This window comes from Pygocentrus nattereri, chromosome 3, assembly GCF_015220715.1.
Source record: "Pygocentrus nattereri isolate fPygNat1 chromosome 3, fPygNat1.pri, whole genome shotgun sequence".
Lineage (NCBI taxonomy): Eukaryota > Metazoa > Chordata > Actinopteri > Characiformes > Serrasalmidae > Pygocentrus > Pygocentrus nattereri.
Window position 1 is genome coordinate 16167725 of NC_051213.1, and position 22901 is coordinate 16190625.

A 22901-nucleotide genomic window follows, 5' to 3' on the forward strand; every position below is an offset into this window, starting at 1 on the left:
GCCCTGCTAGCATTGTATCTCACCACTTTAAAGACTTTACCTGCCTTTCCAGCAATAGAAAAAATATTTAAGACTGTAGGAGACTCAGGACGCGAGCAATAAAACTGAAAATAAGTATATGTATAAATTAAATTATGAATCCAAAGTTGATGTGACTTGTTTGAAAATATCACTAATATGTTCCAAAAGATGCATAAATATGACTGTTCTAAAGTACAGAACGTCTTCGCTCAAAATCATCTTAATTCAGGCTAAATAAAAGGAATGATTTGAATGTAAAAAGTTAGAGGCACACCGCCCCGTTTCCCCACCCCCAGCTCCTCTGATGAGGGCGAACTTCCGGCGAGCACAGCGCAGCAGCTGCAGTAGAAACACACGAGAGAGAGAGAGAGAGAGAGAGAGAGAGAGAGAGAGAGAGAGAGAGAGAGAGAGAGAGAGAGAGACAGACAGACAGACAGACAGACACCACACACACGCGCAGATGGTCTTCTGAAGTGCAGACGGCTTCAAATCGCTCCAGGTTAATTGGACAAGATGGTTTTTAGTGGTCGAGAAGGAGGAGAGGGAGAGAGCGTCAACGTCCAGGCAGTTCAGGAAGAGCGTCAGCAGTTACCGTGTGCAGATCTGCAAACGCAGGGATGGGAAGCGTGCAGTGTTTGCGGAGCCACGCTGAGCTCCGGCGCCGCACCAAAACTCCTTCCGTGCCTCCACGTTGTCTGTAGATCGTGCGTTACACAGAACAATGGCGGAAACACCAAAGGTAAAACTTTTTTTAGACTTTCTTTCCTAACATTTCTAGAGCGGGCGTGTACTGGCCGTCGAAAGCTAGCAAATGGGCTCGTGGCTGATTAATGTTTGTATGCGTAGGGTCTGTTTACCGAAGACTGTACTGCTGAGATATTCACCACAACCATCATTTGAATTTGTTCAGTTCAGATGCTTTTTGTTTACATGCCTGCAGGCTTGCAGTGCTGTTAAAGCAAAACAAAGACCAGTGCTGGTTAACCTCATGTCTAACTAACCAGGCCTGTGTGATTCAGTATACCATACAGCTATGAATATGTCCAGAAGTATCCAGACACCCCTTCCAATTTGTAGAATCATTTAAAGATGCCCCAATTGCTAACACAAGTATTCCGTTGTTTACCGTCTGTATAATCCCCTTACAAAAGCATTGTAAACTGAAAGGGACACACATGAGCGTATGGTCACCATGTCCAATGCCAAGTGCCAGCTGCAGAGAGCATTGGGCTGTGGAGCAGTGAAACTGTTCTCTGGAGTGATGGAGCTCCATCCAATACCTTTAGGATGAGTTGGAGTGGAGCTTGTGGTCCAAAACTGATCATCTTAGGGAGCGTATCAGAGCCAGAATCGGTCCTCACTCATTATTCTGTGGGTGAATGCATGAATGCAATCAAACCCTCACAGGAATGTTCCAACATCTAGTGTAAACCTTTCCCAGAAGAGCATAACTGCAGTAAACAGTGAAGAGGATAAACTCCCTGTTAAGTCCCATGATTATAGAATAAACGTTTTGGACATATGCAGATACGATTCTGTGTGATGATATATGCAGTGACTGCAACTGAAATGAACTCTATAGAGATACTTATGTTTTTATGGATTAAACTGGTAATATAATGAGAGGTCCTTCAGCATGCTCCTTCAGGATGTCTGTACCTCGCTGTGCCCTACATGGGCTAAAGTAGTAGGTTGTGGACACCTGTCAACTGTTAATCTTCCACTTTGACTCTGTCAAGGAAGTCAGAATGTGTGACGTGTTACTCTGTTGGGCATGTGCTGATATGAAAATGTAATATTCTAATTAGCTAAACGTTTTTCATGGTTTACGACAACTACAAATACTAAAAGGAGATTTAAAAAGAGAGCCAAGACCAAAACCAAAAAAGAGTGTCCAGGGATTATTTGAATACTCTGGGTGTTTTCAGGATTGGTAGCTGGAAGCCTGAAAGGAAAGGGTAAAACAGCACTTTCTGCCTATGATTGTAAATCTTTACGTTTAGGCTTCATAAAACATTTACTGGCAGACAACTTTCTATGAATGGGTAGCATATGACTTCTGTAAGCTTGGAGCATTATGTTTAGTGAAGAAAGATGCTTATGCGTCTATGTGATTATACATGATTATATCCATCCATTCCAAATCTTGAACAATATAAAATGAACTCAACTTGTTGAACTTTTTCAACTTGTCATTTTCATTCAGGCCAGTTATCTGTAAGAAAGCCTAATTGTTTTTGTAATAGGGCAAAGATTAGTTACACTCTTAGCAAAAAATGCCCTATTTAGTACCTGAAAAAGGATTCTTTGACTCAACAACAGTGGAACCTTTTTTTGGTGATATTTAGAACCGTTCTCAAAAGCATTCTTTTAAACAACCGCATCCAGCTGGGTTTTCATCATGGAGAAAAACTATTTGATCACGCAGAGAAACATATATGCATTTAAATAGCACTTTGAATGTTGATGGTTCTATATTAAACCTTTTGCCTTTACTACAGAACCCTTGAAGATCCTTTTTTTTAGATTGAGGAGGGTAGTATGACCATATTTATTGTTTTTGTGCTAAATTATGTCGCAATCTGCCTTTCTGAGCATATTGTAGACATTAGTACTGAAAGAACACTGACGATCTACACACTTTATTATAAAGAAAGCATAACTAGTGGTGTTTAACAGGATTTAGTACAGCACAGTATGTGAAAATCATTGTCTTGATGCTTTTTGAAAGCATTTTAAAATAAAATACCATGATGCGTATTGTGTATCAAGAAAATGCCTCAAAGTATCCTGATGATACATTTTTGCCCACTCTTAGTTTATTAAATTTCTGTTTACTGTGATGTAAATTAAAGATTCTCAAAATTAAAATGCCATGTATTACACAGGCTAGATCATAAATAAGGCCTAAGCACATTGGAATAAGTGCCCTAAAATAACCTCAGTAGGGTGCAAGAGCGGAAACAGATACTATATAAGGAGCGAGTGAACTTGTGAACCTTTCAAGGCCAAAAAGCCAAGATGGAAAAGTACCAGCATGTGCTTGGCACAATGTTTTTTTTAAAAAAGAATTCGGACAAGACTTGGAGATAATGGTTCACACAAGACCCTATTTGATAGACATATGAAGGTCAATTTGAATATAATGGTGGTTTTGTGAAATCAGGAGATGACAAAAAGAGGTAGGGCGATGTCACCCCACCTTCACCGAGGGTATAAAACATGTGTACAAATTCTGTATATTTGGGTGTGTCGTCCAACGGCCTTTGGAAAACATTCTCCATGCTCAAGAAATAAAGGACCTGCACTTCTGAATTCTGAAGAGTCTTCTCATATTTCTTAGTCTTCTCGTATTTCATAGTTTGTTCAATTCTTTTTAATTTTTCAACAAATTGAATTCGTTTTATTTTGCAAAACATAGATAGAACTTAGGCTTGGTGGTCAAACAAGTGTCGAGCTACGACAACTGCTTTTGCAAAATGCTGTATTTGGTAGACCCCTTTGCTTAAATTGAGAACACTGTCCACAGATAAGTGGAACCACCTGGAGAACACGGTATGACAGCGTCTTTGGCCAGTTATTAATTGGGGTTTTCTTCTCTCTTACTCTAGATTGCCAAGTGTGTGGCCAGTCTTTCAGCCTGTCAGAAGTCACAGATTGCTTCATTTTTGAGGACTCTGCTCCTAAGGTAACCCCTCTTTTTCTGTCAAAGGTTGTCCAGTGTTCTCCACAGCAGACCATGAGTCTCAAAGTCATTTACTATTTACTTTTTTTGTAGACAGACTCTTTGAGCCTTTTGTCACCTATTATTGGAGTACGTGGATTGGCAATCACAGTGGACACTGTTTGTCCTACATTTGAACCTATGGCTGTAATTCTGTCTTTAAAGTATTGTATCTGTGTGTAGTGTGGAGGATGTGAGGAGTCTGCACTCAGTGGCTGGTGTGTGCAGTGTGAAGAGGCTTTGTGTTCCGACTGTGTACTGGCCCACCAGCGGGTGAAGGTGACACGTAATCATACAGTCATACCAGAGGTACCTCCATCAGGTCAGTGAGAGAGTCTGGATTGCTTCAGTATGTTCTTATGTTCATGTGCAAAGAATGAGTGAAAAAAGCCTGAGATGTTACTGAGATTTATTCCATTATTAAACATCTTGTCCAAGGAAATTTAGATAATGTTATATAATTTTGCTGTGTTCCCCAGAAACACTGGGTATGAAACAAAGCATAACTATAAGGTTAAAGTGCAGGGCTTCCACTTTTATCTGTGTTGAATAAAACGCATTGTTGCTGTCAGAACAAATCCTTTTATTTAGTTATTTATAAATAAAAATGCCACCTGCTGTTTAGACTGTGTCCAAATTTTGTGACAAATGGGCCAATAGAATTGGCTTAGAATAAAATTGTTATATGAACTTAAGTTGAGGATGTTTGTTCTTTCTTCTGCAAGGTTACATTTTGATGATAAAAGATTTTGTTCTGACTGTGATGATCTAATAATTTAAACATAGCCCTTCTGCCTATTTCTTGGAACCAAAAGTAAGCTTATTCCCTCTAAATCCCTAATGATTACTAGGAGCATCGCGGGTGGTAAATTAGTTAAAATATAGCGACATATAAATAAAGCAGGTATGATGAAAGCTTTATAAATGCTTGGTACTTACCCACAGTTCACTTGCCCCAGATGTTTGAATCTTGTTCTAGAAGTAGGTGTGAGCATCATTTTCAGCAGTCTGGTTAGGGGGATATTCAACTGATCTTTCAAAATTTGTGCATAATTCAGTGGCTGTGATGTAAACAAAGCCCGTGATTTGATGTAAAGTGCTCTGTTCTAGAGAAACTTACTGACTCTTTTTCAGTGGTGGTAATATGAAACATGGTTGTGTTTATTTTATTCACTATCCAAACCAACAAGTGAACCTGCATGTGTCTTTGGACAGTTTATGTATAATTTTTTTTTTTTTGTAATGTTGTGGTAAATTGGGGGGAAAAAAAGTCTAGATTGCCTTACAACCCCCTACATGTACCACTCTGACATAAAAATATGTTTTAGTCAGAAACCTTTTTTAAAACTCTTGTGATACAGTGTCTTGGACATCAGTGTATTCTTACCCATTACATGTAGTAACTGTTAATGAAGGAGCTTTTAAGGGTGGGCGTCTTATTCCTATTGCTGCTGCTGTGAACAATTTGAGCTCAGCAAACATCTGTGAAATGGATTTCACATCAAACCTGACTGAATGACTTTGTTTACATTTTAAACATTTGAGTGAACAGAAATCTTGAAAAATCAATGCATTTTCCGTTGAATGTGTGTGTGCGCGCCATTATTTATTTATTTATTTATTTATTTTTTTAGGGTTCACTGCCAGCTTGCACTGTGCTTCACACAGGCAGGAACGACTCAAGTTCTTCTGTCTCACCTGTGATGAGCTCACCTGTAGAGACTGCCAGCTTATTAACCACAGAGGCCACAGGTATTCTAGGCTAGGCACTGCATCAGTCCTTCTTCTTATCAAAACGCATGCATATCATTATCCAGAACATAAGACCTGCAAAAAAAGTTACTTATTGGCTTGGGAGTTATATGAAGGCTCTGCAACATTTATATTATTAAGTTGAAGTAGACTGTTTTTGCAAACATATTTGTCATATTAGTACAACACAAAAATAAAAATGTAGAAATTGTGATTTTGCTTAAGATGAGTTGAGTTGGGTTGGTTACTTCACATGCGTCAGGCTCCAGTCCTCGCAGGCCAAAACACTGCAGACTTCAGCACACTGCTTAATGAAACACACCTGATTCAGCTCATCATCTAATTAGCCAGGCCTTCTTGAAGTGAATTCAGAGCATTAGATGTGGGCAAACGCTAATCTCCATAGACGTTTGGCTCTATAGGTCCTCAGTTTGACATACCTGCATCAGTTTGTAAGTTAATCTGTGTCAGAAAATTTGAGTTTGTCAAATGACTTTTTTTTTTTTTTATGAATCTTCTCACTGCTGGTTGCCTAGGAGGCATTATGTAGGCATTAAAATCATAATTGGTGTGATAACAGTGGTTTCAGCCAACTTTAAGCACCCTTGGTCAGAGAATATCAGGAATAGACGTTTGACCTTGGAGAGGCAACTTTTGCCTGGAATGTTGTTTTTCCTCTACTGTGGTCTAGATTTAAACCTTTTTTAAACTTATTTACATTTTGTTCCTTTTTTTCCCCAAAATTCCAAGATGTCTTGCATTATTCTTTTCCTCGTTTTCTCCTTTCACTACTTCCACTCTATTATACCCAATCTGGTAAGTCTGTGTTGACACACATCTTGGTCCAGGTTGCCTTTCAGACACACATCTCTTGTTCACTGTCAGTTTCCTGTTGCTGGTGGAAGCCCTAGTGTCTCAGAAAGAGCAGCTGCAAGGGCTGTTGAACCGCATCAGAGAACAGAGGAGTGGTGTGAAAGCCAGCCTGTTGGATGTGGATGGAAGGTAATTAACAACATAAGAACTGACGTTGACATTATTTTCTTGTGATATAAAACAGTAGTTAGTAAATTATAATTACAAAGATTTGCTCATGGATTAGCTACGTCTTTATGTTCACTTAGTGATAACAGTACTAAGTCTTATTCGTGTTCTTGGTTTTGGTAGATTGCAGAACATACAAGAATCAAAAGCTGCAGCAAAGAAGAAAATAATTAGCTTGGTGCACAACATGCGCTCGATGATGTTGTTAAGAGGTCGGCAGCTGTTTAAAGAAGTGGAGGTAACTGCTTTTCGTTGTTTTCTTTTCATTTAATTTGCTAGTGCTATTATATAACACTCTCTCTCTCATTCTGTCTCTCTCTCTCACTCTCTTACACTCTCGCTCTCTCTCGCTCTCTCTCTCTCTCTCTCACTGTCTCTCTCTCTCTCTATAGACAGCGAGAGAGAGAGAGAATGAGAGAGAGAGTGTAAGAGAGTGAGAGAGAGAGACAGAATGAGAGAAAGAGCAGGTTTCTCTCACTCTGGCTAGTGATGTCAAAGTGTTCTAGTATGTGAATCATGTTGCTGGTTTAACCCTTTGTTGGAATTTGAAGGCCAAACAGCAGAGCAATAATATCAGGATGATTTTCCGAGCCAAATTATTCACTGATGGTGACATCACAGCTCAGTGATATCAGGCTTCTCAGTTAGTGGTGGGTCTGCTGAATGTCCTGATATGTGGATCATGTACCTTAAATTGTTCTGAAGTTATGAAGGCTAGAAGTGACCTACCATCTTGCCAACTGCAAGCTTAGGGTCTTAATGGTTAAAAGCTTAAGAGTTAGAGGGCTGCTGTATGTGGTTTTGCTTTTTATGCCTTTATTTATGATTTTGGACAGGAAGATTGTAGAATTTTTATATTTTAGTTCTTTTTAAATCTTTTTTAGCTAATTACAAGTTTTTAAATTGCGTACCGGTAATCCTTCAACTGTCACAATTAACATTGTAACACGGGCTGTTTATACTTGTGGAATATTAAAGTTGAAACCTTATTTGATGTGATGTAAAACTAATGCAAATTCTAAAGAAAGTCCAGTAAGTAAAGTAGCGTATCTAAGAGGAGGATTGAAGGGATTGGCCAAAATAACAAAATAAATGCTATATTGATATGTCTGAAAGGGCCTGTATAAAGAGGAAGAGAAAAGTCTGATGGAGATGAAGACTACTCTGAGATGTCTGGAGAACAGGCAGGAACACATTACTGCCTTCATTCAGAAGGTATTGGGCACTGAGGGCCAATGCATCCTGCTGCACAAAAAACAAGTAAGAGTGTTTTTCTGCCAGAAACTGCAAATACTTTTCTTTCATCGTTACGATCAGGAATAATAAGAACAGGCTAGACTAACAAGACTGATTGCTGAAGTTCTAGAGAACCTAAAAAGGCATGCAGAGCATGTGTGACAGCTCTTGTTTTTCGCCATCAGATTCGTAAACGGGCGGAGGTGCTTCTATCGCAGAAGACATGCCAGTGTGAAACTATACTTCATCCTTTACTCTTCCTGAACAACGACCTCTACAAGATGTGCAAAACATTTGGTAATCAAGTAGTGATTGACTTGCATTCAGATGCATTTCATCAAACATTTTATTAATATCAATAAAAGTCAAAGCAAGGGGGCTATCTGATGATGTCTGACACGCATGCTCATTCAGCCACTGACCTAAGCAGCAGCAGCATCCTAGACTGGTGTTTAAAATGAGTCGGTAAAAAAAAAACGAGCGAATTTAACAGTTTGTTAAATGATATTTTGGATCACCTAAGCACTGACCCTCTTGTTCAAAGATTGTAAGCTCAGTCCATTTGTCTTACTCTCTCTGGGTGGATAGAGTGACGCTCCCTTCAATACAGTGCGAGGCTAGCTCATGCACATGGCTGTTAGGTTACATATCCAAATTAGTAATGATTGTGTTTGCAGCATCTCAAGAAGACATGGTGGCATCATGTAATAGGGAGACACCTACCCACTAGGAACTGGCCATAAGTAAACTGGAGGAAAAATGTACACAATGCTGTGCTTAGTCTTAGGCACTAAAGCGTATCATTAAGGACATTATTTTCAAAACCATTTATCTTGGTATTAAGTGTTTTTGTGTGTAAAACCCCATGCATCATTATAGTACATGCAAGTGAAAAGTAAGAAAAATGACTTGTTTAAAAAAAAAAAAAAAATTATTGCCATCACATTTCTTAAACTTTATCAATCACACAATTGATTTAAGATAATGAAGTACTGAATAGCCAAACCAGGTACTGGATTGCATCCAGTTATATCCTCATAAATTGCATCCAATGTTGGGTTAAATTTCTGCTAAACTAAACATTCAGAACTGTGACCATTACATTTTTCATTTGTGTATTATCTTGTCTTTCTCCAGGTTCAGTCAAGGCCAGCAGAGTTCCATTTACCTCTGCAAGGGAAAACAAAAACAACATTAATCTTAAAGAAGCACCCAATGAAAACGACTGCTCTTCAGGATTAAACTTCAAGTCTGTTGCAGTCCCCCAGTTATTAGCCCACTCACAATCCAATAGTGCCCCTGAGCAGTCTCTGAGTAAGGTGTTTGTGTGTGACTCATTGAAACCAGCACAGCCCAGTCAAGTGTTGTCAGACTCTGTTTTGCCTCTAGCAGTTACATCAGACCATGTCCAGTCTAAAGCTCCTAGTGTTAGCTGTACTTATGCTCCCTCTGTTTCCACTCTTGTCCAGGCCCCTAAATCTGTACCTGCTCACTCAAGACTCACTTTGCCTCAGTCTACCTCATCTCGGGCTGTCTGCCTTCTGCCCTCCCAGTCAAGGGAGGTTGTCAGAAGCCTATCTCATCATAACCCTCTTGATTCACCATCTCAGCCCCAGTCTCTTTCTGCTATACCTGACCAGCCTGTTTGTAAAAATGCTGTTTGGTTTCCTCCATTGCAAGGGAAAAAAAAACATTCTATGTCTGTTCAGCCTCTATCTTCTCTGCCTGGTAATGTTCCTTCTACAGCGTCTCATCTGAGCTTTACTTCTTCCATGGCCCATCACTCAGCCTCGCTCCACAATGCCACATCCCAGTATTTTAAGCCCAGTAACACTGTTACCACCCAGTCTCCCTCTCTCACACGCAGCCTTCCTGGGTCTCAATCTGTTCCCTCTCTCTCTACTCTAGCTCCCCCTGCTCTTTCTGGCCAGGGCGTGCCTAATCCTCAGCCAAATACGTTGTCTCACCACACACAGCAAAGTCTTCCTTTATCTCAGTACATTTCTGTTCCATCTCAGGCTTTGCACCCTCACTGGCCTCCTTTAGCTGTTCCCGCTACTGGACCCTTGTCTGTCTGTCAAGCCCCCCCTAATCCTCAGACTGTAATTTTGCAACATGGTCAGCCTGTTGCTGTCCCATCCAGTCCTATAGTCTTCACAATTCTCAAAAATAAAAATACTTTTCACCCCTTCTCTCCATTTCCAGCTGAAAATCAGACCTCTGTCGTCACCTATACACAACAGCCAACTGTCCTACTCACAGCACCAGTCAGTGTGCCTACATTAGCTGCGACCTGTATTGTACCAAACGCCCCTACTGCCAGCACGTCAACGGAAAATGAGAAATCATTGCATCCTGTCTCAAGCAAAGTGTCTTGCTCCCCTCTGCCCAGTCTCCCAAATATCTCTGTTCTGCCGGGCAGCGGTAATACTGTTTCTAGCAAGGCTCTGCACCATGCTGCTCAAAAGCCTTGTGTTTCCAACAACCCAGACCAAAGTGAACATGCCACTCAGCCTACCCAAAAGCCCCAGTGTGAGCTTCCAGTGCAGGCACCAGCTGATTCTGTGTGCGAGAGGGACATTAGCACACATGGCAGGGTTTCTCCTGCTGTTGAGGAGCAAGATGACAACCTACCCACTTCCACCGTGTCTGAGACGGACACCAGAGAACTCCAAGAACAGTGCATGCCCTTATCCACCTCACCTGATCTCATTTCTGCTGTTCCAGTACCAGAATGCCTTCCCAACAAGAAATCCCTTGGTCTGCTAAAATCACTACTCGAAAGCACCTCCACATCTGAACACCAGAGCTCAGACACTCCAACATCATTGCTCCAGTTATCACAACAGATATGTGCTCCAGCCAGTAATTCAGACGATGTACCCACTGAGGATGCTCTCTTCACATCTGATTCAGAATATGTCTCTCCCCCTAATGTGACGGTGAGGAAACACAAAGAAAACACACATCCCATGCCCATATACATATGCCATAACTTTTTTTTTTAACACTTTTTGCTGAAACTATTACATCAGTGCTGTTGCACAAAAATTTTGTACCACCATTTTTGTCATGTTTTACTTTTTATTTTATACTATATTTTGTTATCTCCTATTACATTTTGCATTGAATAAAAAAAATATGACTGGGCTGACAGATATAGTCCATATTTACTTGGAAAATATTTTATGTTAATATCAAAAACAAATTAGAAAATTGTTAAATGGACATACAGCGTCATCTTTTGTATTTTTATGGCAGGATGATGAAGATGAAGAGACTGATATTAGTGATTCTGAACTTATGAAACAGGACAACCTGGCCACTAAATCAGAGAGTAAGCCTCTGTTTTTTCAGACATTTCACTAACAATGTGTCAAGCAGTTTACTTTTCCACTTTCATTTGTTTTTACTACATCTTTTATTATTCTTTCTCTTTTAGAGGGTCCTGAATTAACAGAAGCCTACAATAAGTATGTCTGTTTTTGTTCTATACTTTAAGTACAGCGCAATATCTCAGTATGTAGATTTGTGCCGCAAACATTGTTGTCTCTTGTTGCAGGTCACTGTGTGTGTCACTGCTGCGGTTGCCCATTTCTTTTTCTGCCTCAGGATCAGATCTGCCTCAGTTTCACATTGTTTCCAGTGGCCAAACAGATGAAATCCTGCTTCAGGAGATCCAAGAGGGCCAGGTATATTCTGCACTCAGCTGTGTGTCTGAAATCACCATCTTGAAAGTACATTCACTCTTTAGTGTTTCCAACAATGGAGTCTTTACATTGGTGAATTTAGTGGTTCAAGAATAACTGCAGGTGTAGATCATTTTTGCACTTTTAACCTACGTTACAGAGCCTCCGGGACAGTCGGATGGCTTATCTTAATTGATGCATTATTGCTTTTCTAGTCAGGGCAGATATGTTTCAGGATCCCTGCTCCACCAGATGCTGTCTCACTGTCACGGTCCAGTACTCCTGACGGCCCCCAGCTCAATGACCTGCTGGACTGCGCTGTATGTTTATCTGCTGGGGCCACACTGATTTGTGCAGAATGTGGGAGAAGCTTTCATACTGACTGCCACGTGCCACCAGTCCTCGTCAGACCCATGTAATGCCAGTCCATTCTGCTTTCATACTATAATGTTTCCATAGTGTTTTGTATAGATTGAAAACATGTACACTACAATTCAAAAGTCTGGAATCACTGTTTTCAGTAATATGAAGCCAATTTTGTTGCAGCTAAGAATATGTGAAAAACACAGATTCATAATTTTTGTGGTAAGATGTACACCAAACCCTGAAAGTGTGTGTGTCTATATGTCGATAGATAGATAGATAGATAGATAGATAGATAGATAGATAGTGTGTGTGTGTATGTATATGTGAGTGTGTGTGTGTATTTTATTTATACACACACACACACACACACACACACACACACACACACACATACATATATACATACATACATACATACATACACACACACACACACACACACACATATATATATATATATATATATATATATATATATATATATATATATATATATATATATATATATATATATATATATATAAATAAAATATACATTTTACAGAAACATGTAAAGGGAACATAATAAAATGGATGGATAAAAATGGGCAAATTTTGTTCAAAATTTGTCAGACTTGGACTGGATCAATAGCAAAATTGAACACAATGTCATTAGTCATGTACAGTCAACAAAGATGGTGCCCCTCATGCACATCCTAATGTCAGCAAGAGTCCCTCTCAGTCAGGTGTAAGGCCCTGAAGGTTCCCGATTGGTCACTTTTGACCCAGTTCCACCATAGGCTGTGTCATAGGCTACCACCATGTCTGGTAGACTAGATTGGAGATGGGCATAAACAAGTCCTTATCTTATGTCACAATAACTTTCTCAAGGAACAATCACTCTACAAGCTCTATGATGTCCATGCAGAGAACAAGCACCACACAAACATACTACAAGCCTCAGAGAGACACAGAAGCCAAACAAATATATTCCTAAGTGTTATATATTATATTATAAATATATTCTTTATAAAGCTATTCTATATTAAATGATGCAGATTTGATCACAGGGCATTATCTGTGTCCCTTCAGATAATAGCACTTTTAATTTAATACATCCCCCATTCCAATGAAGTTGAGACGTTGTGTAAAACATAAATAAAAACTGAATACGATGATTTACAAATCCTTTTCAACCTATATTCAATTGAATACACTACAAAGACAAGATATTTAATGTTCACATGGATAAACTTTGTTTTTTTGCAAATATTCACTCATTTTGAATTTGATGCCTGCAACACGTTCTAAAGAAGTTGGGACAGGGGCATGTTTACCACTGTGTTACATCACCTTTCCTTTTAACAACACTCAATAAGCATTTAGGAACTGGGGACACTAATTGTTGAAGCTTTGTAGGTGGAATTCTTTCCCATACTTGCTTGATGTACAACTTCATTTGCTCAACAGTCCGGGGTCTCTGTCGTCGTATTTTGCGCTTCATAATGCGCCACACATTTTCAGTGGGAGACAGATCTGGACTGCAGGCAGGCCAGCCTAGTACCCACACTCTTTTACTATGAAGCCACGCTGTTGTAACGTGCAGAATGTGGCTTGGCATTGTCTTTCTGAAATAAGCAGGGACGTCCCTGAAAAAGACGTTGCTTGGATGGCAGCATATGTTGCTCCAAAACCTGTATGTACCTTTCAGCATTAATGGCGCCTTCACAGATGTGCAAGTTACCCATGCCATGCTAACACACGCCTATACCATCAGAGATGCTGGGTTTTGAACTTTGCCCTGATAACAATCCGGACCGTCCTTTTGCTCTTTGGCCCAGAGGACAAAAACTATTTGAAATGTGGACTCATCAAACCACAGGACACTTTTCCACTTTGCGTCAGTCCAACTCAGATGAGCTCGGGCCCAGAGAAGCCGGCGGCATTTCTGGGTGTTGTTGATATATGGCTTTCACTTTGCATGGCAGAGTTTTAACTTGCACTTGTAGATGGAGTGACGAACTGTGTTCACTGACAGTGGTTTTCTGAAGTGTTCCTGAGCCCATGTGGTAATATCCGTTACAGAATGATGTCGGTTTTTAATGCAGCGCTGGCTGAGGGATCGACGGTCACAGGCATTCAATGTTGGTTTTCTGCCTTGCCGCTTACTTGCAGAGATTTCTCCAGATTATCTGAATCTTTTGATAATATTATGGTCTGTAGATAAAGAAATCCCTAAATTCATTGCAATTGCATGTTGAGAAACGTTCTTAAACTGTTGGACTATTTGCTCATGCAGTTGTTCACAAAGTGATGAACCTCGCCCCATCCTTGCTTGTGAATGACTGAGCCTTTCAAGGACACGCCCTTTATACCCAATCATGACACTCACCTGTTTCCAATTAACCTGTTCACCTGTGGAATGTTCCAAACAGGTGTTTTTTTTTAGCATTCCTCAACTTTCCTTTTGTTGGCCCTGTCCCAACTTCTTTGGAATGTGTTACAGGCATCGAATTCAAAATGAGTGAATATTTGCAAAAAACAATAAAGTTTCTGTATGAACATTAAATATCTTGTCTTTTGTAGTGTATTCAATTGAATATAGGTTGAAAAAGATTTGCAAATCATCATATTCTGTTTTTATTTATGTTTTACACATTGGAATTGGGGTTGTAGGTTTCAGATAACTTGTAGGAAGCAGTTTTTGAAAGAAATTTTCACATGTCTAGAATGATGAAGAGTCATAGATTCATAGATGAGATTTCATAGAAGAGATTTCTGATTAACGTCTACAATGTCTTATATTTGAAAAGTGGTAATCAAATCTCTAGACATGTAGCTCATCAGGAAAGTGCTATTAATAGATAATTACAATATACATTTTAAATTGTGTTGTTGTTACCAAAACATTGAACTATTGACAAAAATATCAGTATTAAATCTATAATATGCAAGTTATTTTTGAATAACAGCAATTATTCGTATGACGAGTGATTTCTTTTTAAATGGTGATCTCCAGATGCCTCTTATATATTTCCTAAAGGGCTGTTGAATTTGTCTGATTGTGTGTTTTTACCTTTTAATGCCATATAATGCGATATAAGAGATGCTTAATGACAGGGGATTGTGTTTCATAATGTCCCGTTTCTTTTATTGTGTGATTTTTAAAACAGATAATTTCTTATAGTCAGTTATTTATAGATCTTAGATCTGTTTTATGTGACTGTAATAAATACTTTTATAGGACTTTTAGATCAGTGCCACCTGTATGATGAGTAGTCAGAGCTGTAATTAATCTGAGTGTGTTTATATGTGCCCTGCAGTGTGGTGTGGGTGTGTTCCCTGTGTCAGGATGTATTTGATGACACTGATCCATTTAGTTGTGATAGACTGACAGAGCCCTACCTCAATCTGCAGGACCAGAGGGTAAGCCATAAATACCACTCACTATCAGGTACACTTCCACTGTGTTTGCGCCGTAGGCTTAATTACTGACTGTAGCTCTTCTGTTGCTGTGTATCAGCCGCCCTCTACCCTGTTCATCAATGGAAAGACAACACCATGCACTGCCGCTGGCCAGATATTTGGGTGGTAGAGATGCATGTGTACAAACAAATGCCAAGAAGGGCTAAAGCCTTGCCTTTTTGCCCCATGACTATACAATTGCCTTCTTGGCCTGTGTATATAATAACTTATTCAAATGGCAATTCTACAAGATTCATTTTAATCAAAAGGAAAAGAGTTTGTAGGGCGGCTCAGGTTCCACAAGCTTCATCACTCTTCCGTGCTCCCTCTGTTAAAGTGGCAGTAAAACACTGATCATTTGTTAAAGATGATGTCACATTCCATAATGTGGTTATTCATGTGGACAGTAGGGGGCGCTAATTACCACGTTTTTGTTATTATAAAATACAGGGATTTATGCCAGATTCCCATGGACCATCGTCAGCATGGCATGTTAGTGCAGCACTCTGCAGATCAGGCACAGCAGCATTGCGGGGAGTTTCACTTCTGCAGTTGAGAATAGTCCGACAACCAAAGCTATCCAGCTAACAGGGGTCTTGTTGTCAGTAGCACAAATTCTGAATGGAAAAGATGAGCTGTAGTCTCTAACTAGACATGTACAGTTGCCCATCTTTGATATTTATCTACAATCTAGACATTTACAGTTGCTCAAAAAGCATTTTTACTGTCTGTTTAAACATAAATGAGCTGTACTGTTCATGTAAACATACAGTGGGTTGCAAAAGTATTCAGCCCCCTTGAACTTTTCAACCTTTTGCCACATTTCAGGCTTCAAACATAAAGATATGAAATTGTAATTTTTTGTGAAGAATCAACAACAAGTGGGACACAATTGTGAAGTGGAACGAAATTTATTGGATATTTTAAACTTTTTTTAGAAATAAAAAACTGAAAAGTGGGGCGTGCAATATTATTCGGCCCCTTTACTTTCAGTGCAGCAAACTCACTCCAGAAGTTCAGTGAGGATCTCTGAATGATCCAATGTTGACCTAAATGACTGATGATGATAAATAGAATCCACCTGTGTGTAATCAAGTCTCCGTATAAATGCACCTGCTCTGTGATAGTCTCAGAGTTCTGTTTAAAGCGCAGAGAGCATCATGAAGACCAAGGAACACACCAGGCAGGTCCGAGATACTGTTGTGGAGAGGTTTAAAGCCGGATTTGGATAGAAAAAGATTTCCCAAGCTTTAAACATCTCAAGGAGCACTGTGCAAGCGATCATATTGAAATGGAAGGAGCATCAGACCACTGCAAATCTACCAAGACCCGGCCGTCCCTCTAAACTTTCAGCTCAAACAAGGAGAAGACTGATCATAGATGCAGCCAAGAGGCCCATGATCACTCTGGATGAACTGCAGAGATCTACAGCTGAGGTGGGAGACTTTGTCCATAGGACAACGATCAGTGGTACACTGCACAAATCTGGGCTTTATGGAAGAGTGGCAAGAAAAAGCCATTTCTCAAAGATATCCATAAAAAGTCTCATTTAATGTTTGCCACAAGCCACCTGGGAGACACACCAAACATGTGGAAGAAGGTGCTCTGGTCAGATGAAACCAAAATCGAACTTATGTTTGGCGTAAAAGCAATACAGCTCATCACCCTGAACACACCATCCCCACTGTCAAACATGGTGGTGGCAGCATCATGGTTTGGGCCTACTTTTCTTCAGCAGGGACAGGGAAGATGGTTAATATTGATGGGAAGATGGATGGAGCCAAATACAGGACCATTCTGGAAGAAAACCTGTTGGAGTCTGCAAAAGACCTGAGACTGGGACGGAGATTTATCTTCCAACAAGACAATGATCCAAAACATAAAGCAACATCTACAATGGAATGGTTCACAAATAAACGTATCCAGGTGTTAGAATGGCCAAGTCAAAGTCCAGACCTGAATCCAATCGAGAATCTGTGGAAAGAGCTGAAAACTGCTGTTCACAAACGCTCTCCATCCAACTTCACTGAGCTCGAGCTGTTTTGCAAGGAAGAATGGGCAAAAATTTCAGTCTCTCGATGTGCAAGACTGACAGAGACGTACCCCCAAGCCACTTGCAGCTGTAATCACAGCAAAAGGTGGCGCTACAAAGTATTAAAGCAAGGGGGCTGAATAATATTGCACGCCCCACTTTTCAGTTTTTTATTTCTAAAAAAAGTTTAAAATATCCAACAAATTTCGTTCCACTTCACGATTGTGTCCCACTTGTTGTTGACTCTTCACAAAAAATATCAATTTCATATCTTTATGTTTGAAGCCTGAAATGTGGCAAAAGGTTGAAAAGTTCAAGGGGGCTGAATACTTTTGCAACCCACTGTATATAATCTATAAACATTTGCTGTTGGCCAGAAACTGTCTGTAAAGTCCATATAAACACAACTCGTGCACCCCAGCACTGCTCATGCATACTGTCTGGTGTTTCTGGAGAATGTGGTCCAGAAATGGTTCATGAGTGTTTGGCTACCTTTGTTTTCCAGAGGTGTGAGCAGCTCTTGCTCACTTTGATGTGTGAGGAACACAGCTACCTGCTCTACAAAGCAACAAAGGTATAAACTCTCCTATACAGTTGCATCTACAGCTGGCAGTATATAATCATTTCTATTGCTCAAGTAGTAGAGCTTATTTGCTTTGCATGTGCATGTTTACCAGATATTATACTGTTGCTGAAAACTAATTTTTGTTTTAAAACGGTGAATTAATAATGTACTTATTTGCATAAAGCGTACCGCAAGAAGTGTGGAATTTGATTTTATTCGTGGACGGCTGCTGGGAAAACAGACTCCTCCATACCGCTCTGCAGCTGAACTCGTCTCAGATCTCTGGGCTCTTTTTGACATCTTGTTAGCAAACTCCAAGGTAATTATTTCCAAAACAGGTTCATGGGACGCCATCAGTGAATGACAAAGGTGGACAAAGTACAAAGCTGGAGTGAAAGTAGAAATATTCTTGGTAAAATGTTACTTGATTAAAAGTATTCTATCTATATTTCTGCTTTGCTTAAAGAACAAAAGTGGCTGCAGACATAACCAGCTAACTTAATATTTCATGTGCAGCCCTAAAGGTTTACTTAATAAGATATTGTTGGCAGTGTAATAGAATTAGACAGACATTAGACTGTAACAGAATTTAGACAAAATTGAACATTTTGATAATGGTTTCTTATCAATAACGTGTGTGTGTGTGTGTGTGTGTGTATGTGTCTGTCTGTGTGTGTGTGTGCGCGCGTTTATGCAGAGGAGAGACTTCGTCATCAAGCTTCAAAATTCATTCCAAGAGAGACTTGATGTGGCCTTCAGTAAGAGCCTCCATGCATCTCTCCTGAGGCCTCCTGGCAGTGAGGAGCAGAAGAGGGCGCCAGAGAGTGAGCTGGAAAAAGACAAGGCCAAAAGTACTCTTAAGAGGATGAGGGAGTTTTTAGCTGCGAGCTCTGCTACAGTATCAAAGAAACTCTGCCCTGAGAAGTCCACAGAGAATTCTCCTGTTTCCCAAGTCAAAGAAGACTGAAATGTTTATGTACCTGTAGGTTTACATACATCATTATTTCTGTATGATGCATTGTAATCTGGTTTGAACCTGTTTTGTATGTTTTCTGTAACTTTGTTTTACTAAGAGTAAAGATGCACTTTATTACTTCTACTGTGTTTTGCACTATAAAGCGATCATTAGTCTGTATTAGAAGGAATGCCCAGGCGTATGCTGGCCAGTGAAGTGAAATAGAGAGAATTCACAACACTTTATTTGTAGTGGCATGTTCTCTGCTCGAACCAAACTTACTGTACCTTGTTTTGAGCCTCAGTATATTTGGAGTCTGTACTTATAAGCAGTATTGCTATGAGGAGCTTATTATTTCTTCAGCATGGTGCATGCAACATGTGCGTACACATGGATTGAAGGTGGTGCTGTTTTAAATGATTTTCTAGACTTTTTTCTCTTCATGGTGTCTTTGCCTTTTGCTGGAAACTAGCGCCATGTGTATAATTATATAAAAAACTGATCTGAAAGGCATGTGAAATCCTGTGGCTATAGATGGCCTAGCAAAATACAAATGTCACATGCAATCAATGATAATGGTAAATCCGTATATAGAATTGCAGTAGTTAAACATCTCCGTCAGGGTCCCCTTAAATAGTTAGTCCTGTTTTTCAGTGCTCTGCACTCTAAATGATATAGACATGCATAGCCTACTTTAATAAATAGGAACTACTTACATAGCTGAATGACTCGTCAAATTAAGTACGCATTTGAGGGGCTACCCTTTTGTTTCATGTCAATGTTTATGTGAAACAGATTTGTCTGAGAAGGTCTTCAGTTGCCCAGGTCTTTCAACTGTAGTAGAAGTAAAGCAGCTGGAATTAAATAATCTTAAAGGACTTTTCAAGTTTAGACCCCAAGTGCAGACACCTTTATGTGCTGCTCCTGCTGCTACTAGACGGATTTACTGCGTCTTAACAGAAAAGAAAAACACAACGCCAGTGATCAGGGACTGCAGTACCGTCGCTGTGAAACCTTGAGAGCTCTGCTTATCTCCGAGTCCGTTGGCAAAATCCACGCGATGCTGATTGGTGGAAAAGCCCGCTTTTCTTTAAGCCCCTCCCCTCTGGGCTATATATAGAGGACGAGCTCGGAGGAGAAACTATTCCTCATCATACTCTTCTAAGTGGTGGTTCTCTGTGCTTAGAAGCTATTTACCTAAAATGGTTGTGCAAGTTAAATCGAACTCGAACCAGTACAGCAAAACAATGGATGGAAACCAGCAGAAGGTGGAAGCAAATGTCCTGTTACTTGGAGCAGAAAATGTTGGCAAATCAGGTAAAAATGGACTGAAGCTGTGCCTTTATTATTAAGACTGTGTGGGATGTTTTTGGTGTACTCCGAAATGGTGAACAATGTGCACTCATGTTTGTTTGTTTTGTTTTTTTCTTTTTAATCAGCTCTCACTGTCCGCTTTCTCACAAGACGATTCATCGGTGAATATGGTGACATTGGTAAGTTTATTTGATCATTTTATTCCACATGCCTATTTATATTTATCCACTGTGCTTACAAATGTATCATCTTTTACAGAATCAATATATAGTCATATTGACAAGATCGATGGGCGTGAGATCTCCTTCAACATCTGGGACTCTCTGTATCCACAGGTGAGGAGGCCTTCATCTCCATCACACCACAGTCTCCTGCGCTTAGTGTTAATGCCATAGCCTTGGCAGTGTGACCACAGCCCGTTTTCATGAATGCTACTTTTTCTTTCAGAGCTGTGAGACGACTGAGTCGATCAGTGAGAAGCAGCTGCAGTGGGCAGACGGGGTCATCCTGGTCTACAGCATCTGTGACCGATCAAGCTTCGAGGTGGTGCGCCAACAGGTGCAGCTCATCCGCCAAATGGGGAAGCTCTCTGCATCAGTGCCCATCATCATTGTGGCAAACAAGAGGGACCTTCAGCATCAGAGAGTCGTGTCGAGCGAAGAGGGCCGGCTGTTCGCCCTGTCCGCCGACTGTAGCTTCTTCGAGATATCTGCGGCAGAGACTTACCACGGCGTCCTCCTGGTCTTCCATGAACTGCTGGAGCTCATCAAAGAGACCAGGGCCATCAAGAAGGGAGTGGCCGGAATCAAGGGCATCGTGAGGAGTGTGTCGGCTGTCTTCGGGAAAAAACGGGAGTAGAGAGACTTTTCCACATGATGACGTTACTGACAAGCTGTGGAAGTCATCCTGGATGGTCCGATGGCAGACTGAATGGCCAGAGAGGACGGGATCTGGGCAAACGGCTGATTTGAGTTTGTGAAGGGAAAGAGGGCCAAATGTAGAAGTCGGGTTGGACTTTTGTAAGGCCCAAGTGAAGGTGCTAGAAAGTTGTTAAAGATGTTTCACATGTTTCCTTGATATGTAGGCTATATGAGCATTGGTGAGGTCATAGGCCAGAGCCTTGGGTAGATTTACAGTCGACAGGGTCCCAAGCAAGGAGCGAAAGCAGTCCATGACGACTGTAATCGTACAGTTACCAATCAGCATAGATATGACTTAAGCAAGATATTCAGACTCAGAGTTGCTCTAAGAAGTCTGTACTCTAGGAGGCTCCAAGAGGTATATGAACACATTTGTGATTCCAATAAAAGTTTGAAGATTTCAAAACTATTTGTACAACCTTGTATTTGTATATATTGAAGAGTTGTATATTTTCTTATGTCTACTGCGAAGAATTCATTCACTGACTGGGTGTCTGGTGTCTTTGAGATGTACAGTATACTGTCACTGTTATAGCTCATGGAAAGTACAAGAAACTTATAAATAACCATACACTGCTCTGTTCTTATGATTCTCATTGAAAACTAAAGTAAACCTAGCACACGTATGTGAGTTATGGATTTTATTGAAAATAAAATGCTGTAAATTTCATTGTTTGAGAACATGATGTAAATGAGAAATAAATATTTCAAAGAAATTTTTGGTTTGTTTCGTACGTTCATACAGTGATTAGGGAGTAAGACATTGCACAGAAAGCATTCACATTTTCACATCTTTATTCCAAATCAAACATAATAAATGTTGAGTTAAGTTTTATTTTTTTAATGAGATGTTAATGTGACTTAGTGGATATATGTGGTGATACACATTTACATTTACAGACAAATATAATAATATAAATGAGCCAAAAATTGATATTGCATATGTAATTAAATCTGACATTCATGTCTTTATTTGTAGCTGTTGCAATGCAGCTCAGACTTATTTGGGCTAAACAAGAACAGTACCATACTAAAGCAGTGTAATTAATATCAGAAAAATTAATAGCAAATATGAGAATGTGTGTATTGGTCAGCTATACCTCCTTCAGGAAGTGAGTAGGATAGCGGACTAATGGGCGATTCAGCTCATCACATACACTCACACACCTCCAGACAGCTTGTCCACACTCCTATACTTGCTAGTCCTCTGTTGGTGTGAGATCTTATGGCTGTTGCTAAGCACCCTACCAGCTCCCCCATGTTAACTCCATGAACTGCCCTCGCATGGCCTTGACTGCCAGAATCTTGAACATTATCTTGCTTAGATTATGCTGCTTCTGCGCATGTATACAGTACAGTCTTGTATTAAGCAACAACTTGTTCTATAGCTACTTCCAATGAGATCTATCGATTAACTGAAGCTTTTCATAATGACTGAATGAATGAACATTGTGATGAAAACAAAAAAGACAGCACACCTTCTAATCTTCTCATTACAGCAGGAGAGCGAATTAGTGCAGCGAAGCCAGGTCACTTGTGCATGATTAGTGTTAAAAATCAATTTAATGTGAAATTACCCATAACTTGCTTTTATCCTCAGTCCTACCTCTCCCATGCACTATAAGAGTCTGTGCATTATGCAACATTATGGCAAGGTAGACAATGGGTTATGTACAAAATGATTAGTTTATGGACAGAAGGTAGACATTGTACCCCACTTCTGCCCACACACAAACTGTAGTTTTGCAAAGATTAACAAAGCTACTGTTAAAATAACAGTGAATATTTGCCAGGCTAGTGTTTGTTTAGCAATTTTAGCTGACTGTCTTTGTGGCCTAGCCA

General features: G+C 40.0%; 2 protein-coding genes across 2 annotated transcripts; both read left to right on the plus strand.

Annotated features, from left to right (window-relative positions):
- Positions 1-384: 384 nt before the first annotated feature.
- Positions 385-18969, plus strand: trim33l (tripartite motif containing 33, like). Its single transcript, XM_017713120.2, has 17 exons — positions 385-760; positions 3633-3709; positions 3929-4067; positions 5380-5497; positions 6383-6499; positions 6662-6776; positions 7655-7798; positions 7960-8071; positions 8912-10716; positions 11036-11111; positions 11217-11247; positions 11337-11466; positions 11679-11878; positions 15132-15234; positions 17811-17879; positions 18055-18189; positions 18568-18969. The coding sequence occupies exons 1-17, from the start codon at positions 535-537 to the stop codon at positions 18835-18837; spliced, it is 3867 nt and encodes a 1288-aa protein (XP_017568609.1). The 5' UTR covers positions 385-534; the 3' UTR covers positions 18838-18969.
- A 515-nt stretch (positions 18970-19484) lies between these two features.
- On the plus strand, positions 19485-21775 carry zgc:171704 (uncharacterized protein LOC100124619 homolog). Its single transcript, XM_017713121.2, has 4 exons — positions 19485-20142; positions 20265-20318; positions 20398-20474; positions 20587-21775. The coding sequence occupies exons 1-4, from the start codon at positions 20028-20030 to the stop codon at positions 20995-20997; spliced, it is 657 nt and encodes a 218-aa protein (XP_017568610.1). The 5' UTR covers positions 19485-20027; the 3' UTR covers positions 20998-21775.
- Positions 21776-22901: the final 1126 nt, after the last annotated feature.

Excerpts from the sequence above, each read along its gene's own strand:
- trim33l (XM_017713120.2), top strand. The coding sequence starts at position 535 with ATGGTTTTTAGTGGTCGAGAAGGAGGAGAGGGAGAGAGCGTCAACGTC. Across the intron at positions 3,710-3,928 it reads TTGAGGACTCTGCTCCTAAG|TGTGGAGGATGTGAGGAGTC; the intron begins GTAACCCCTCTT and ends ATCTGTGTGTAG. Across the intron at positions 5,498-6,382 it reads ATTAACCACAGAGGCCACAG|TTTCCTGTTGCTGGTGGAAG; the intron begins GTATTCTAGGCT and ends GTTCACTGTCAG.
- zgc:171704 (XM_017713121.2), top strand. The coding sequence starts at position 20,028 with ATGGTTGTGCAAGTTAAATCGAACTCGAACCAGTACAGCAAAACAATG. Across the intron at positions 20,143-20,264 it reads AGAAAATGTTGGCAAATCAG|CTCTCACTGTCCGCTTTCTC; the intron begins GTAAAAATGGAC and ends CTTTTTAATCAG. Across the intron at positions 20,475-20,586 it reads GGGACTCTCTGTATCCACAG|AGCTGTGAGACGACTGAGTC; the intron begins GTGAGGAGGCCT and ends TTTTTCTTTCAG.